This window comes from Orcinus orca, chromosome 14 (assembly GCF_937001465.1).
Source record: "Orcinus orca chromosome 14, mOrcOrc1.1, whole genome shotgun sequence".
Lineage (NCBI taxonomy): Eukaryota > Metazoa > Chordata > Mammalia > Artiodactyla > Delphinidae > Orcinus > Orcinus orca.
In genome coordinates, this window is record NC_064572.1 from 73,294,494 (window position 1) to 73,312,673 (window position 18,180).

Consider the following 18,180-nt stretch of genomic DNA (forward strand, 5'->3'; position numbering starts at 1 on the left):
TAAAGGATGTTTCTTACACAGTTTCCCTCGTGGGACTGCAAAGAGCAATTCTTAATTTGTGGGTAGAAATCCAGAGCTAGCAAGTTTGTGCTGTCCCCATGGTTGCGCACATTGTTCCTAAACCATGGGCTTGCTGGCCCTCAAATTTCTGTAGTAGGTTTTCTTTGGGATTAGCTTTGGGGGGTGGGGGAGGTAGATGAGAGGAGCTACCATCACGTTCCTGATTAGACCACCTCCTCTCCAGCATATTTTCTCCTTTGGCTCTATCACCTTCCTCCTTTTAAGTTCCTGCCTGGGACTTCCCTGGTGGTCCAGTGGTCAAGACTCTGCCCTTTCAATGCAGGGGCATGGGTTCGATCCCTGGTCGGGGAACTGAGATTCCCGCATGCCACGTGGCATGGCCAAATAAATAAATAAATTCCTGATTATTCTTAGCCTTCATCTCCTTTTGGTCACCAGTAATTGCTTCCCTTTTGGAGGGCCTCCTCTTTTTCAGCTTCTGGTTGCTTTGCTGACAAACACCTCAGAAAAGGGACAAAAAATGGAGCCCTGTAGTTTTATAGGTAAAGAGTTTATGGATAAAGACTTTTTTTTTTTTTTTTGTGGTATGCGGGCCTCTCACTGTTGTGGCCTCTCCCGTTGCGGAGCACGGACACGCACGTCCGGACACGCAGGCTCAGCGGCCATGGCTCACGGGCCCAGCCGCTCCGCAGCCTGTGGGATCTTCCCGGACCGGGGCACGAACCCGTGTCCCCTGCATCAGCAGGCGGACTCTCAACCACTGTGCCACCAGGGAAGCCCCTGAAGACTTTTTTTTATCCTAGTTCCCAGTGCCCCTAACAGTGTCTGTCTTCAGGCAGAACTGTCCCTCGGTGCCTTGGGCAAGGCTTCTGTGGTCCCTCTGCATCCTTCCAGCCACGCTGTCCTCTCGTCACCTGCATTACAGCCAGACCCAAATCCTTCCTACCCCCCAGACATGCCTCATGCTCTTCCTGGACCCGTTCAACAAGAGGGGCTCCATGTTGCTTTAATTGTACTGCCCCTGTGGATGTATCTGCATAGTGTGCCTGTATTTTATTTCCATCAGCACCTGTCTCATCCACCCTACCACATGGTAACTCCTTGAGAGCAAGAGTAGGTCTCTTATATATGACTCTCAAAGCACTGGACACAGTTGCCTGCACATAGAAGATGCTTGGTAACCACTGGCCCAGGAGAATTTTTAAACTTCTGATTTGAAACTATCAATTCTCTTCCAGTTAATGTCTTTCAATTTTATTTATTTAGTGATATTGCAGAGTAAGTTTGGAGATCGCCTGTGGCTTATATGAAAGCACGGAATGACCTATCTTGGTTATGTCTTGAAGCAATGCCCAGAGAGAGGCCAGTTCCAAGTTGAGATACACTCTCAGCTCGTGCCATTGCCTGTTGATTTTTTTCCAGGCCAGTAACATAACTTACCTTGGAGAGTCTTGAGCTATACACCTTAGCTCTGATTTCCAGAATCTTCCTCAACTTTGTTAGTCATTCCGCATTGTTGTTCTTTTGTGTGTATGAGCATGGGGACCTTGGCTTTTGGAATAATATTACATTGCAAATCAACTTCTGCCTCAAAAGAACTTTTCTTCCACAATTTTCTGCATTTCTGAACAGGTTACAAAATGTCACAATTCAGTAGGGCCAATTATTAGATTTTCATTTAATGGGCAGTTTTAATGTTCTCAGAGACTCTGAATAGTAATAGCATTTTAAACTACTGCATTCCATTTAAAGACTCACAACCACTTCTTCTCTCTTTGAGTGTACCTAGTTATATTTTTGGGTATCATTTAAATTCAGGCTCCCAATCTGTAGGAAAATCAATGAGCTAATGAATAGCCTCATTTTTTAAACTTTTCAAATATTTTATCCTAATTATAAGGCATATCTAGTGACATTAATTTGATGAAATCCCAAATCATCAGATTGTGCAGAATAGCCTTTACCATGGAGTACTTTAGAGCATTTTCAGTTTAACAAATGTACTGTTTTTTAGGACCAGATCATGGCTTTGCTTACTGTGAGAAAAACTTTCTACTGGTAAGGTCTGGAGTCCATGTCAGTGTAGGTCAAACTTTGTGCTTTTTTTTTTCATAGTTGTTTGTTTACCATGTTTTATTTAACCTATTAAATGAAAAGCATTCCTGCTATAAATAATAATCACCCCTGATGTATCTATAGCAAATTCTTCTTGGTAAATCACTCCCACATGCACTGTCCACCGGCTTGGTGAGCTTCAAGGTTACTCTCTGGCCATACAGTGAGTAAACGGCAGAGTCAAGTCCAAGACCAGTGACCTTCCATAAACAACTGGTGTGGTTCATGTAAACCACTTCATATCCTGTGGGGAACAAGATGGGGAGTCAGCCAGCAACAGTGATGACTGTTTGAGTCATTTATTTTCTGCCATGTCGTTCACAGCTCATAGGCTGTCCTCTGGGACAACAACAGAAAATGAATTCTCCAAACTGATGGAGGCTACAGTTTGAGAGAAACCGACACAGCAGGCGTCATTTCAGTCCTTCCTGCTATCCAGATGCCTCTTTGTGGTTCTCTGTTTTAATCCTTGTCCCTCTTTATCCTATTCAATTCTCTGTCCATTCTCCAGCTGAAGACATCTGACACTTACTCTCAGGGAAGTAGAAATCACTTACAAGCATCGCTTGAGCAGTCCTCATAGCTGCCCAGTAGGATAAGTCCAATGTAGGGAATGGAAGCCCCTCACTACTCCTTCAACATTGGAATGAGTCGTCAAATTAGTAACGAAACCTAAACCTCCTGGTTCCCAGGCTGCTTCTCTGTTTGTGATCGACCACCAGCCAGAAAGTGGTAGGTGTCACATTATATCCAGCTGGCCAGTCAGCAATTTAAATTTATTCTTGCATACCTCCTTTGATTGGACCAATACAGAAGCAACATGTATTTTTTTTTTTATTTTGCGGTACGCGGGCCTCTCACTGTTGTGGCCTCTCCCGACACGCAGGCTCAGCGGCCATGGCTCACAGGCCCAGCCGCTCCTCAGCATGTGGTATTCTCCCGGACCAGGGCATGAACCCGTGTCCCCTGCATCGGCAGGCGGACTCTCAACCACTGCGCCACCAGGGAACCAGCAACATGTATTTTTAGCAAAAGCTCGTGGACTGTGGAGTTACAAAAATCAAAGTCTTCCTGGAAATAACTCATCTTCTTAATGATTTCTCTGCTAGGCCCACAATAGGACTCAGTAACTATCTGTGGGCTAAATGATATAATCCACCTAAATGATATAAATGCAACTAAAGGTATAATCCAGAGGGGAAGAAAGGAAAAAGAACGAATGGGCTGGAGATGTGAAACTGAGCAGAGAGGCACTTCCCTTTCTGAAGAAGCTGTGCTTAGTGCAACGCGTGGCCTAAAGAAAATCTGGCATCGGGACAGGCTTGCCCCGCCCCGATTTTCCACTCGCATTTCACTTCCACTCCTCCCTCCCGCAAACATGATTTCCTTCTGCTGCTAATGAAGACTGCTGCCAGGTCAAGGGATTTTGATTACACAGCGTCTCATTGTGCTGTATGCAGATTTAATGGATTCAGACCATCAGGATGTGCTCTCCTTTTGTTGTTTTTAAATTTGGGGTGACAGATGTTGAGCACCTTTAAAATTCAATGGAGCAAAAGGTGCATCTAAGATGAGGAAGCCTCTACAACCACGCCCAGATTGCGAGGGACACATTCCAGTCAACTCAGGAGTTTAGTTCCACTGAACTCCTATCTCGTGTTCGTGATACGGGACCCGTGTCCTAGCTCCAGGGAGCCTCTTTCCATGTCTACCTGACACTGCCTGGAATAGCCCCACTTCCCATCCCCTTCTGAACCTCTGGGTTTGGAGGCTGAGCTCATGGTCTACTTGGATGACCCCTCCCTCCCCAGTTCCTATCTCTCTCTGACCACTGCGCTGCACTCACCAGCCCAGTAGGGTAATAGTGCTCACTTATTACTTAAGCCTCTTAGGAACCTAGAGACCAGGACTTTCCTTCTCAGTTTAAGAACTGGAGAACCTTGCGTATGATTTCCTTTTTTTTTTTTTTAAGTTATTTATTTTTGGCTGCGTTGGGTCTTCGTTGCTGCGCGGGCTTTCTCTAGTTGCATCGAGTGGGGGCTGCTCCTCATTGCGGCACACGGGCTTCTCATTGCGGTGGCTTCTCTTGTTGCGGAGCATGGTCTCTAGGCCCGCGGGCTTCAATAGTCGCAGCACGTGGGCTCAGTAGTTGTGGCGCACGGGCTTAGTTGGTCTGCGGCACGTGGGATCTTCCCCGACCAGGGATCGAACCCGCGTCCCCTGCATTGGCAGGTGGATTCTTAACCACTGCACCACCAGGGAAGTCCCGCATATGATTTCTTAATCATCGTTATTGTCATGATTGCTGTTGTCATCTTAATTGCCATTTATTTAAAGAGCACTGAAATGCTAAGTGCTGTATAATCATTATCTCATTTCATTTCATTTAACCCTCAGAGCAAACCTGTAAGGGAGGCATTATTATTTTCTTTTACAGATGAGGAAACTGAGGCTTAGCAAAGTTCAGTCACTTGCTCAAAGTCACACAACTATCAAGTCTCAGCCAGGATTGCAGCCAGTCACGTCCATCAGCCTTAAGAACTCAGCTCTTGGGCTTCCCTGGTGGCGCAGTGGTTGAGAGTCTGCCTGCCGATGCAGGGGACACGGGTTCATGCCCCGGTCCGGGAAGATCCCACATGCCACGGAGCGGCTGGGCCCGTAAGCCATGGACACTGAGCCTGCGTGTCCAGAGCCTGTGCTCCGCAACGGGAGAGGCCACAACAGTGAGAGGCCCGCGTACTGCCAAAAAAAAAAAAAAAAAAAAAAAGAACTCAGCTCTCCTTGTCTGAAACCTGATACCAGCTGGGTTCTCATCCTGCAGTCAGCCTCCAAGGAGCCTAAGTAACTATTGTGGACAAAGTGAAACGTCCATTTACAAATCAGACTATGCTTCTATTAATATGTTTCGTTTAGAGTATCGATGATGTTTTCAGTGATAAAGCAAGAGTCAGATTTTTAAGGAAATATCTAAGCATATTTACCAGCTTCTTTCAGCTTAAATGGGGAAAAAATGCTACAGTAGTCCTGAACAACTCATGTCTATATGCCAAGGTTGGCATATGAAATAATTTCCCAAGAGGTTGCTACCATAAGGCAAGGGGCAAAATGGCAGAAGAGGTCTTTGATGCTCTCCATGTTTTGTGGTGCCCAGCTCTTTTCTTCCGTTCTTTCCTGCCCACCCCACCCCAGCACCTTTGTCACCTATGATGGCCTAATTCTCCTCACTGTAACCCCACCCGGGCCGGTCTGTCCCAAAAATGCGATCCCCAGTGGAAGCAGCCCATGAAAGAGAATCTCCGGGGAAAGCAGTCTGAGGAAGGTAAATTACACTAAGACTTAATCTTGGGACATAACCGAGTTTTATAAGAGTAGAAACAGAGGCAGGTAATATCATGAACTCTGGACTTTTACCGCTGCTTAGGACAGCCCACTGTTTTCCATGCTGTCTTGGATCTCTGCCCAGATCCCCTCTCGTCACTCTGTGCCTTTCCCCTGCTTCATTTTTCTTCGTAGCACTTGTCACTCCCTGGAATTGCTTTGTATACTTCTTGGTTTATCAGCATCTACGTCTATAGAAAGGAAGCTCCGTGAGAGCAGGAACTTTGCTTTGCTTGTTGCTATAACCCTAGCGTCTGCAAGAGGGCCTGGCACGTAGTAGGTGCTGAATAAACATTTATCGGGTGGAGGGATCAGCCACTTGTCATGCCTCTTCTGAGCAGGGCAGCTTTTACTTTAACCCGGTTTTTGTCCAAAAGAACAAATTTAAGTAGCTATCAAACTCATGGTTTTACTGTTATTATTCCTTGAGAGGAGGTGAATTTTTTTTTCTTTAGAAGGCCAATTTCAACTTGACATACAGAAAACAGTTAAGTAAATACTAGCTCAGGTGGTGCTCAGGTGCAATAAAGTCAGGAAAATGATATCTGAGTGTCTGGCAAACACTATGAGATCAGAAAATATTAGTGGACATCCTTCGTGTGAGTAAAAAATTGTATTGATCTACACAATTCATCTTGAAATAATTATGAGCCAACTTTTTCAATCTCACGTGACGTGTACTGTGTTCATGGTTCTCTTAGAATTATCTTTGGCTTTGGGAATTATAAGTAATGTACATAAAATTAAATCCAAAACATATCCACATTTGAGTTCAAATATTTCCTCTTTTAAAGTGTAACCATGACTTTGAAGTTGGGTTAAACCACAGATGTGTGTTTTTCTTCTATTCAGGTTCAATGATACCTGGTAATTTGGCATGTAATGATGGGGTAGGCTCAAGGATGTTCAAGAACAAATTGTACCATACCGTTAAGTTCTCCCTAATCTTACAAAAATGAACCATCACAAATTACTGAATTTTAATATCTCCTGAAACTCTCCCAGCAAAAAGAAGGAAGATACACTAATGACTAATTTAAATGCTAGAAGGCGGGGAGGGGTTGAAAGATAATCTCAAGTAAACCAAATTAGCCTACCTATCATTATGATTATTTTTAAATCACAGCGTCTCATGGAAAATGCGTTTCTGTGGTGCCAGGTTTCAGGGATACTCTTTGTTAAAACCTGTGTAAATGAAGTTATAAAATTAGAACTAGTAGATGGGGCAGGTGATTGGACAGGGGGACAATAAATAGTGGGGTTGAAACCCTCTTGTTAGTTAAAATATTGGTTTCCGTATGTTAAGAAAAAATATCTCACGCTCTCCGTCTAGACCTCTAGACCTGTAGTCAGTGAGCCTGTGTACTTCTGTTTCCCTGCCAGATATTTGTTCCTGGCTGAAAGACATTTTATGGTATTTATTTGATGACACACACCTGCTGGGTAGATGAAAAGCTACTGCTCCTGAGGATGACCTACTTCAAGCTTCTGAGGACTTGGGCAGGTTGTCCTGCCACATCATTTGAGCCCATCTTGATGTCGCCTGTTGAACATATGTAAGACGAGTGCATTTGCAGACTTGTCAGAGGCAGAGTTGCTAACCCCAGGGAAGAGGTTTCAGAGTCAGGAATGACTTTGTAAGTGTACTGAGACAGGGAAGGCACACTGCTTTACCAAACCCACCTCTAGCATAGGAAGTGCTGCTCTCAGCACTCGGGATGGGGATTGGCCCAGAAACCTGCCCCCGTGGAGTGGACCATCTGGAAGGGGGATCTTACAGGAATCCACGTAATGTGGTCCGGGGTAAAGAGATGGACCCCAGGTGGGAGGTAGGGAGAGTAAGGGTCCAAGGTGACATGAAAGAAATTCTGATGCAGTGTTTTCCTGGGAGTTCACAGGACAGAGAGAGATTTCTAGTTGAGATCAAGGAAGAGCATGGGATGTTTGAAATGCATGGAGACACTGTCATCAGCTTCGTCCTTTGAAGCCAACTTGTTTTTACATGTTCATTTCCACAAACATTTATTGAGCACCAGCTATTGTGACGAGGCAGACCTTAGGCCCTAAAGATACAAATATAAATAATTTATATCCATCTCTCAGTGTACACAGTGTAGTAAGAAAGCATACCTAAACAGGAATTTTATTATAAATGTAAATATAACAGTAGAGGTACACAAGGAGTTCTTAGCCCTGTCGGCCTTCCTGGGCTTGGTGATGCCCAGCTTGAGTTCTGCAGAGTAAGTGCAAGTTAACCAAAGAAGAGAAAACTGGGAAATGGAGGCATGAAAATGATACGTTGTGCTCGGAAGCGACAAACTGTTCGGTTTTACTGGATAGTGAAAAAGGTGAGGTGGGAATCAGTGGGTCCCTTAAAGGGGCTGTAGCTTCCCTACCCATCTCATGAGCCCCTTGCCACCACTGCCCGAGTAAGTGGGCTGCCCCTGCCATGTAAATGCAGCTTCAGAGCAAGTTCCGTCCTACCCCTTGCTGCCCTAAGCTCCCCCGCGTGGAAAATCCAGAGATTCCAGGAAGAGGGGCCATTGACCCACTGCTGAGAAGTTATAAGCTCTGAATCATGAGTGAGTTGGGGTTTTACCTGGTGATTTAGAAGGAGTCTTTCTCCATTACTTTTTTTTTTTTTTTTTAATTCATTCTTGGCTGTGCTGGGTCCCCGCTGCGGTACTTAGGCCTCTCACCGCAGTGGCTTCTCGTTGCGGGGCATGGGCTCTAGGCGTGCGGGCCCCAGCAGCTGCAGCACACAGGCTGCAGAACGCAGGCTCAGTAGTTGTGGTGCACGGGCCTAGTTGTTCCGTGGCACGCGGGATCCTCCCGGACCAGGGCTCGAACCCGTGTCCCCTGCACTGGCAGGCGGACTCCCAGCCACTGCACCACCAGGGAAGCCCTCTCCGTTACTTTTATTTGCGTGTCTACAGCTCATGGTTTGAAAGCCTTGGCTCCAAATGACATATGCCCTCGGTGTTATTTACGATATGACTCTCCTTTTGGGTCTCCTTCCCTCCTCTTCCAGTTGTCTGTTGCTGTGTAACGAATAACCCCAAAAGGTAACGGCTTAGAACAACAATTGTCATCTCTCACAATTTCTGTGGGTCAGGAATGGAGAGCGGCTTGGCTGGGTGTTCCGGCTCGGGATCTCTCGTGAGGTCATCTTCAGATCAAGCCTGGAACCGGAACAGTTGGGAAGAGATAGGATTCAGGAGTAGCTAGAGACTGGCTGGGACTTTCTCCCGTTACCGCTTTATTAATCTCGAGGCCTTTCCATGTAGTCTGTCTACATGAGCTAGTCTGGGCTTCCTTACGGCATGGAGCCTCGGGCTTACCAGCTTAGACCCCCCAAAGATGAGTCCCAAGAGCAAGACTGGCAGAAGCCGCATGGCCTTTCTTAAAGCCAGCCTAGGAAGTCACACAGTGTCACCTCTGCTGCATTTTCTTCCTCAAGACGGTCACAAGGGCCCATCAGGTTTCGATGGGAAGGGACATAGGCTCCGCCCCTTGAGGCAGGGGTGGCACGGTTGTGGAAAATCAGTGGGATGGGAATATTTTGTCACCAATTTAGGAAAATATAATGTGCCACACGCCCTCCAAGAACATTTTCTTCTGCTCACGTAATCCTTTAAATTACCTAAATATTAATTCACTCATTTTGCTGTTGCCCGAAAGCTTTCTAGTTCCCTTTCCACACCAGAATCCAAGGCTTCAGTGCGCACACAAGAACCAAAACACCTCCGTTGTCTGAATGAGAGTCAGTCACTCTAGTGTGTGGTGTTCCCCTTATGATGATAACACTTTATAAGCATATATACCCTGTTGCCCCATCTTCAAGGAAGCTCTACCTCAATCAGGCACTCGTTTTGTTTTGTTTTTTAATTTATTTTTTATTGAAGCATGGTTGATTTACAAATGTTGTGTTAGTTTCTGGTGTACAGCAGAGTGACTCAGTTATGCATTTTTTTTCATATTCTTTTCCATTACGTTTTATTATAGGGTACAGAATATAGTTCCCTGTGCTCTACAGTAGGACCTTGTTGTTTATCCATCCTGTATGTGATAGTTTGCATCTGCTGATCCCAACCTCCCACTCCATCTCTCCCCCACCACCACCCCCCATTTGGCAACCACAAGTCTGTTCTCTGCGTCTGTGTGTGTGTTTCTGTTTTGTAAATAGTTCATATGTGTCATATTCTAGATTCCACTTATAAGTGATATCATATGGTATTTGTCTTTCTCTTTCTGACTTACTTCACTTAGTATGATAATCTCCAGGTCCATCCATGTTGCTGCAAATGGTATCATTTCATTCTTTTCAATCAGGCACTGTTAAATCCAAATATTGCTCATATCTTTCCCTGAGAGGCCCCTTTTTATCTAACCACAGCAAACTTGAGCTTCAGGAGTGAATGATTTCAAATCTGTCTTTTTATTTGCCGTTCACTGTATAGATTGATGGTGCTCTTATAACAGGGTTGGTCAGTAGCGTTTTGTGGAGTACAGGATATCTCCGTGAGTAAAAAAAGAAAAAAGTTTAAAAAAAAGGGCCCAGACTTTGGCTTAAGGAACTTTAAAAACTGAAGCATTAGCATGTTCTTGGTAGGAAACCTTCTGATGTAAAGTTAAACTATTGATGTAAATTTTACATTTTTAAATAAGTACTATTGCAAGTGTGCTATCTTAATGAGGGCTTTTAGATTTTACGCATATATAGTGAACAGAAGTTGAGTTCTTTAAATATTTTCTGTTAAAAATATATGATACATGAGCACTGGATTGGAGGAGTTTTTTCACCCTTGGATAACCTAGAAAAGAATATAGCTCTATTTTAAAATCCCTTCCAGTTCAAGAGTTATCCAAGCAAACAATATTGACCAAGGTGTTGAATGCACCAGTAATAATAATGCTAACCTTTCATAAAGCTAAGTAATCAGGAATAATGCTGAAAATAAGAAGACAGTCATTTATTTACTCTATTTGGCATTGTTAGTACTAATAATGCATTTCAACACAGTGGAATTGCTAGATAATGCTTTTGTGACTTTTATGCAGGTTATTGTTATTTAAATGAACAGTCGACTGCACTGTAATGAAGAAATGCATGCTTTTCCCAACTCAGTTATCAACCAGGATTCTAGGAAAATGAGAATTTGTGTCTGCCTTCATTCACAGAGCAAACTGGAGGTCACTGTTTTCAATACGAACCTTTTTTTAGCTTTTCAGCAGTGAATAATTAGGAGCTGCTGCTTCTGAAATTACCTGTATTCACTGTAGAGAAGGAAAGACTTTTATCTTCCACGATGAAATACATTTTCTCATTCAAATTTCATCATTCTTTTTTTAAACGGCATTTTACACCGCTGAGTCAATCCTGGGTAGCATAAAATAAAAGAAGTAGGTTTTGTGTGCTGCTGTAGCCTTGTTTATTCAATTTACTTCCTTAAATTTCAGCTCCGCCTTGAAAAATGATCCAAATGCAAAAATGGGTTTAAAGCAGTTGACTATATACAGCAGTTATCCACGTAGAATACTATTATACAAACACATGTGTTTTTTGCACTTTGATTTAAATTGAGTTGATCCTTGATCCTTATAATTTAATGATTATGTGCTTCTACTGAGTTTTTAACAGCTTTGTTGAGATACAGCTTACATATTATACAATTCACCCATTTAAAGTGCACAGTTCAATGGCTTTTAGTATATTCACTGAGTTGTGCAACCATCACCACAATCGATTTTAGAACATTTTCACCACCCCAGAAAGAAATCTGGTGCCCATTAGCAGTCACTTCCCATGTCCCACTAGCCCGTGACAACCACTGAACAACTTCTCTGTCTCTGTGGATTTGCCTGTTCTGGACATTTCATACAAATGAAATCATATAATATGTGGTCTTTTGTTTTGGGCTTCCTTCACTTAGCATAAGGTTTTCACGTTTCATCTATGTTGTAGCATGTGTCAGTACTTCATATGTTTTTGTTGCCTACTAATATTCCATTGTATGGATATACAAATTTTATTTATCCATTTATTAATTGGTGGACATTTAGGTAGTTTCTATTTTTTGGCTACTATGACTAATGCTGCTGTAAACATTCACCTAAAAGTTTTTGTGTGGACATATGTTTTCATTTCTCCTGGCTGTATACTTAGGAGTAGAATTGCTGGGTCATGTGTAAGTTTAACTTTTGAAAAAGTGCCAAATGGGGCTTCCCTGGTGGCACACTGGTTAAGAATCCGCCTGCCAATGCAAGGGACACGGGTTCGAGCCCTGGTCCGGGAAGATCCCACATGCCGCGGAGCAACTAAGCCCATGTGCCACAACTACTGAGCCTGCGCTCTAGAACCCACGAGCCACAACTACTGAAGCCGGCACACCTAGAGCCTGTGCTCCACAACAAGAGAAGCCCCGCTCACCGCAACTAGAGAAAGCCCGCGTGCAGCAGCAAAGACCCAACGCAACCAAAAATAAAATAAATTAAAAAAAAAAAAAAGTGCCAAACTGTTTTCTAAAGTGATTGGACTGTTTTATATTCCCACCAGCAATGTATAAGGGGTTCCAATTTCTTCACATCTTCCCCAACGCTTGTTATTGTCTGTCTTTTTGATTACAGGCATCCCAGTGGGTGTGAGGAACTATCTCATTGTGATTTTGATTTGCATTTTCCAAATGGCTAAGATGTTGAGCCTCTTTTTATGTGCTTATTGGCCATTTGTATTTCTTCTTTGGAGAAATGTCTGTTTTTATTGAGTTTTTTAAAATTCTTTTACCTCACCTTAGGAATGTGGCTAGCAGAACTAAGTTGGAAATAAATATATCTTCCTAAAGGGAGTAATTTTCAAAACAAATTTACAGATTGAAGACATTGTTTTTACAATGGTAGTATTTCTGGGTTATAGAAGAATTGAATTGCTCTCAGGAATCAGTTTACTTCTGAAACTTTTTTCAATTTGATTAGCAATATATCAGATATTGGTGGTCCCAGAGTCATACCTAGAAAATGGCTTAAAGATCAGTTTGTCCAGTTAACTCATTTTACAGATTAGGAAACTGAGAGCCTAAGAGGTGAAATATGTGGGTCGCAGAGAATTAATGATAGATATAGAACTATGCAGGTGGAATCCAGATAACTGAACATCTCTATTTAATTTAGAGAGAAAATAATGCATTCTTCAAATGGGTTCTTACTGATTTAAAAAAAAAAAATGGTGAACTGCTCTGCAGTTAGAATCCACAATATTTATTTTTGGGTATTTAACACATACTATTTTATTTTATCCTCATAGTAACACATGTAAGATTGATATTATTTTTCTGTCCTATTGTGTGTAGGGAAGCAGGTTAGCTAGCTTGTTGAATGGCAGCTACATAGTGAATGGCAGCTACATAGTAAATGGCAGACTCTAACCCAAACCTTCTGATTCCAAGTTCATGGTTTTGTTTCCTCTGGTCTTCACAAAAAGACAGCATCAACACATTGTTACCCATGCCATCTTGAGAGCCTTTTGTTTCTGGTCACTAAATCACTGACGCAAGTAACCGATAGGTGGCATCATGGAGCATCATTTCCCATCATTAATATAGTTATTCAGCAGCACTAATATACCTAACTTTGGAAATAGAATGTAAGTTTCAAGTGACAGAAGGATTGTTCGAGAATAAAAATACAGTACCTGAAAGGATCTACTAATAACATATTTCTGGAGTCCTTTTCAGTTGCAAAGCACTTGGCTCACACTTTTGATTTGATATTTACAATTATGCAAGACCACTTTTTCTGTTATGGTGGATTTGTCATATTCATGATGACACTAAGGCCTGAAGGGCTTTTGCTGCTGCACTCGTAATGGCTCAGGCAGAGCTATATCTCAGATCCAAGTCTCTTGGCTCCTGTGTAGCCCTGTGTTCCCTCCAGTGTACCATGCTCCGCCTTAATGATGTGCTGAAGGACACTCATTTGAAAGAAGAGAAGACTTTACGCCATTATTCCAGGCAACAACAGAGCTATGAACAAGTAGAAGTTATAGGGAGGCAATTTTGAGGCCGTATAAAGAAGACTTGATCTGCTCAACAATGCAGTGTGTTGTCTTGTGAAGGAGTGAGGTCTCTTGTCATTGAACTGTTCAAGCTAGGGCTGGATGACCATCTGGGAGGATGCTCTAAAAGGGGTTTCTGCATTGTGTTTGTGTGTGTGTGAGTGTGTGTGTGTGTGTGTGTGTGTGTGTGTGACTGTTGTCACGAGAAATGAGAAGGCACTTACGGTCCCTTCCAACTGTGAGATTGTGGGTCTTTGTTCTTAGTTAAGAGAATAAGCTGGTTTAAGAGGTCCTCTGTATCCTTACTGAAGAAAGAAACTTTGAGAAACTCTTATCCTGCACAGTTAAAGGTACAGGGTCTTCTGTTTAAAAGAGAGCAGCCAAATTTATCAACTTGAATTACTAGTTTCCAAATGGTTAGAACAGCAGTTCCCGTGTATGTTTATATACACTCAGCACAGCAAAGCTTCCATATTCAGATAAGTTTAAATACGAGCCTTTAATATGCAATTGTCCTTTGTGATTATCGAAGAGGGAGAGAAAGTGTGCAGCAGTGTCAATTTTATTTTTTATTTTCACAAAGCCCTTCAGAAACATGTTTGTCAGTCTCACCCAGTGGTTCTCAGCTCTGGTGGCACATGAGGATCACCTGAGGAGCTTTTTAAAAACACTGATGACCAGGCCCCAGCCCAGACCAAATGGATCCAGATCTCTCAGGGTGGGTTCCCAGCGTCAGTATTTTTTAACAGCTCTCCAGATGATTCTCCTGTGAAACCAGGGTTAAGATGAACTACTCGAGTGTAAGCATAAGCTCAGGCAAACTCTGGACATTTGCTTTGTAATTTTGGCTGCTCTTTGGAATTCAGGTAATCAATTTAGAGCCAAAGCGCATAAGTATGGTTAGAGGCAGCATCTCACGGTGATTCACGCTGCTGCTCTAGAGCCAGACCGGCTGGCTTTGTCCACTTACTAGTTCTGTGACTTTGGGCAAGTTATTTTAATCTCTCTGTGCCTCAGGTTCTTAATTTGTTGATGGAGATAATAATGCTACTTATATGATAAAAGCTAAGGTAAACACCGGAAAGGAATTAAAACTTGACCTACTATGATATGACAATCATCGTCGTCATCATCGTGTTGTTTTGCTGTTGTTAGTCGTGGACGCTGTAGCAGTAGTGCTCCTGGCATAGGAGCTAAGCACCTATTGAGAAAACAGTCTGTTCTACACAAGGCTGCAAACCGGACCCGACCTTACTTGAAAACTAAAGACTTTTCAGCCACTTTAGCAGCAGCATACTGCCTCAGATTCAGAACTTTCCAATGAAGTGGAATGTTTTGTAGCAAGTTTTTTGGGGAGCTGAGGCTTAAACCAGGTAACCTCCTGCAGTTCGATCCAGCTCTAAAGAACTGGCCAGAGCTCTGCCAACCAGGGGCCTGGACTGAAGGGTGATGCTGGGTTTCTGTTGGATAACTGGGAAAGGCATGCACTATGTATGGCAGGCTGACCTCCCAAATCCTCAGGGTAATCTCAGTTAACCGCCCACCCTGCTAAACCATGGGACCTGCAGTTCAGAAAGCATGGTTGCTATTCAATAGGAAGTAATGGCTCCAAACACCAGCGTCCGTGGCTAATCGTGCAAAAAAGGTGAATACAATTAGGGTGTGTGGGACAGCCTCAGAGAAAAATTAAAGTGCACGATAGGCATAGTTTCTATTTAATTTTCAGTTGAAATAATTTGAAGTGGCTCTAGTCACTACGGATACAGTAGCAAGAGTCCCTTACTCTCTGGGGTTTAGTACAAGTGTGGACATTTCATGGATACTACAGGTTCTCTAACACACAGTTTCCATCAAGACAGCCTCCAACTGCAATTGTGGAAGTTGGTGGAACATTCCTAGGAGGAGCTCAAAGGATTGTAAAGCTGAATAACATCTTTGTCTCAAAAACTTACGTGAGGATCTGGGGGTTTTTTCCCCTTTTCTCCTATAAGCATTTTGTGGCTCACCATTGCAGACACTGCATGTCTTTGTAGCCCACAAAGTCCCCATGTTAACAGTTGTTTGCTAGTTGTGGTCATTTAATTGAAAAAAGCTGGCATGGAGATATTACGGGTCTCAGTAGGTCATTTTTGTATCAAGTATGGTGTCATTACCTTTGACTAAACCCCTTCCAAATCCAAATTCATTATAGTTCTTTAAATGCATTAATAACATGTAAGAGGATAGAAAGCTGGAGGAAAGATGTGTGTGGCCTTAAGTATGCCAGTCGTCTACAGTTCTGCCGTGGCATGTTGCCAGTGGTGCATTATAGAATTCCAGACGGCACGGTTCTGCTGGTACTAGTTTCAGATTTGCTCTGGGAATGAGGTCAAAGAGGATGCTAGACTGGAGTTCTCTTCCTTGCCTCTCCCAGAGTAGATCCTGGAAGACTCCATCCCCTCCCACCAATCAGACAACTGCCCCAACCTCTCTTGGGGATTGTGGACTCAGCACAATTGCTCACTCCCCATGAGTTCCCAGGCATCTAGTTACCCAGTACTGCAGAGGCCAGGAAGATTGAACTCCCTTGTGTGAGCCGTGCTTGGCTTCCTCAGACGCCAGTGCTTGGTCAAGTGTGGGTATGAATTCAAAGACTCGATAGATAAGTGTTGTGTTTTTCATCAGCTCGCCTGTCTGAACTTGCTTTATTTTCTGTGAGATTCTCTCTTTAAATAAATAAATAAATAAAACAAAAACCTTTCTTACAGAAATTTATACAACACACAGAGAAAAATATAGTGCAGTGAACCCCCATATCCCAACACCCAGCTTTCACAGTTAGCAAATTTAGCCATTCTGGTTTTCTTTCCCTTCCCTTTTTCTTTTGTTTTCCTATACTATTTTAAAGCAAATTCCAGATATCTGATTTTAACTGTACATATTTTAGTATGTAACTCTAGTACACACAGCATAACTTTTCAAAAACCTAACTGCAATACCCTTATCACACCTAACAAATTTAATAATGATTACATGCCCTGTCCAGGTTCAGTTCTCCCTAATTGTTTTACAAACGTCCACACACAACTGGGTACTTTGAATCAGGATCCAAACAAGATGCCCCTGTTGCATTTGGCTGACCCAACCTTAAGCCTCTTTTAATCTATTACAGACCTTTCTCCTGTTTTTATGGTATTTATTTGTTGAAGAAACCAGATCATTGTCCTTTAAAAATGTCCACATTATGTATTTGACCTATTGCATCTTCATTGTGCTGTTTGATATGTTCCTCTCCCCTCCATACTTCCTGTAAATTAGTGGTTAGCTCTGAAGACTTAACGAAATTCAGGTTCAATTTTATCACATCGGGAGGCATAACACCTTTTATTGATGTCAAGATTGATCATTGGGTTCAGACGTGGTCAGCCTGATTCAACCATTATGAAGTTGTCTATCTACCTGTTAGCCTAATAGTTTTAGGAACTTAATCACTGTCTACATCCATTAGAGGTTACAAAATGGAGATTCTCGATTCTACCATTCTTTCTGCATTTATTAGTTATTATTCTATATAGAAGAACTTATTATCAATTACTGGGTTACTCTGAAATACAGTTCATACAAGAAAAGCAGCATAAAAGCCTCTTTCCATTTATTTATCAATTTTTAGAATATTGCCCCCAGCAACCTCCAAAAGTGACCAATGAGGTTTGTTTGTTGTTGCGTATCATTATAAACACTTAGGGTTTTATCCATTTCATATGCATCAGTCCACTGTAATCATTACTCTTTTTGATGCTCAAATAGCCCATCTTTCATCAATGGGAGACCCTTCTAGTTGCCTCTGGTCACCTTTTAACTTAATTCCCCTAGTCTTTTCTGGCAGGATAAGGTACCCCAGGCTTCTGGCCTAAATCTGGAATCAACTGTTTCTACAGGGAGTCCTGGTTCCTTTCCATGTATGTAAAGACCACAGTCTGGGCACTAGGAGTGGATTCCTTCTTAAAATCGTTACGTTTGTGTTGGAATGGTGACCTCATCTTCCTGGATATCTCATTATTCCTGTTCTTTAAGGGGCATCTGGTTCCACCTGGATACTCCCTGCTCCACACACACTTATTAACAGCCGGTACTCACCTCTCCTCCAACCAGACCCTACCTCTTCTCTCAATCTATCCATCCTTCCCTTCTAATCAGACGCCCTCACTCATCTTTGAGATTCTAAGACGCCAACGTGGGGAACACTTCCCTACTGCTGAAGAGTAGTTGTATTCTTTTTTTCACAGACTATTTTTTTTTTTTAATTTCGTGAAGAGAGTTAACCTCCTGTTGCTATCCAAGCCTTTGGTAGACAAATCTAGTCACTTTCTTAACCCAGAACAGCAGTGCTTTGAAACACCATGGAAATGGCCAGCCCAGTCACCAGATCCAGGGAGGTTTCATGAAAACCAACAGTCCCCCAGGTGTGTGTGTTTTCCTGGGAATCATGGGTGGTTGCATGTTAAAACTTTTAACTAGAGTTGCTGGGTAATGAAAAAGTGTTGAGAAGTTAGTTTACCCGAACCGTTTTTTAGGCCACATAGCCGTTTGAACATGCGATGAAAACTAGGGAACTTCTCTCTAGAAAAATGCACATA

At 42.7% G+C, this 18,180-nt stretch overlaps 1 protein-coding gene across 19 annotated transcripts in view; it reads left to right on the plus strand.

The window, feature by feature from the left end:
- The window catches only part of VTI1A (vesicle transport through interaction with t-SNAREs 1A), a 376,929-nt gene that overhangs the window by 246,055 nt on the left and 112,694 nt on the right, over nt 1-18,180 (plus strand). The window contains exon 9 of one of the 19 annotated variants that reach the window (XM_049697069.1): nt 6,898-9,740. The exons of 17 other annotated variants lie outside the window; for them this stretch is intronic. In XM_049697069.1, the coding sequence (XP_049553026.1) occupies nt 6,898-6,940 (43 nt within the window). In that variant the 3' untranslated portion in view covers nt 6,941-9,740. Of the gene's footprint in view, nt 1-4,573; nt 4,838-6,897; nt 9,741-18,180 lie in introns of those variants that run through there. One more of the 19 variants, XM_049697072.1, reaches the window with a different exon arrangement.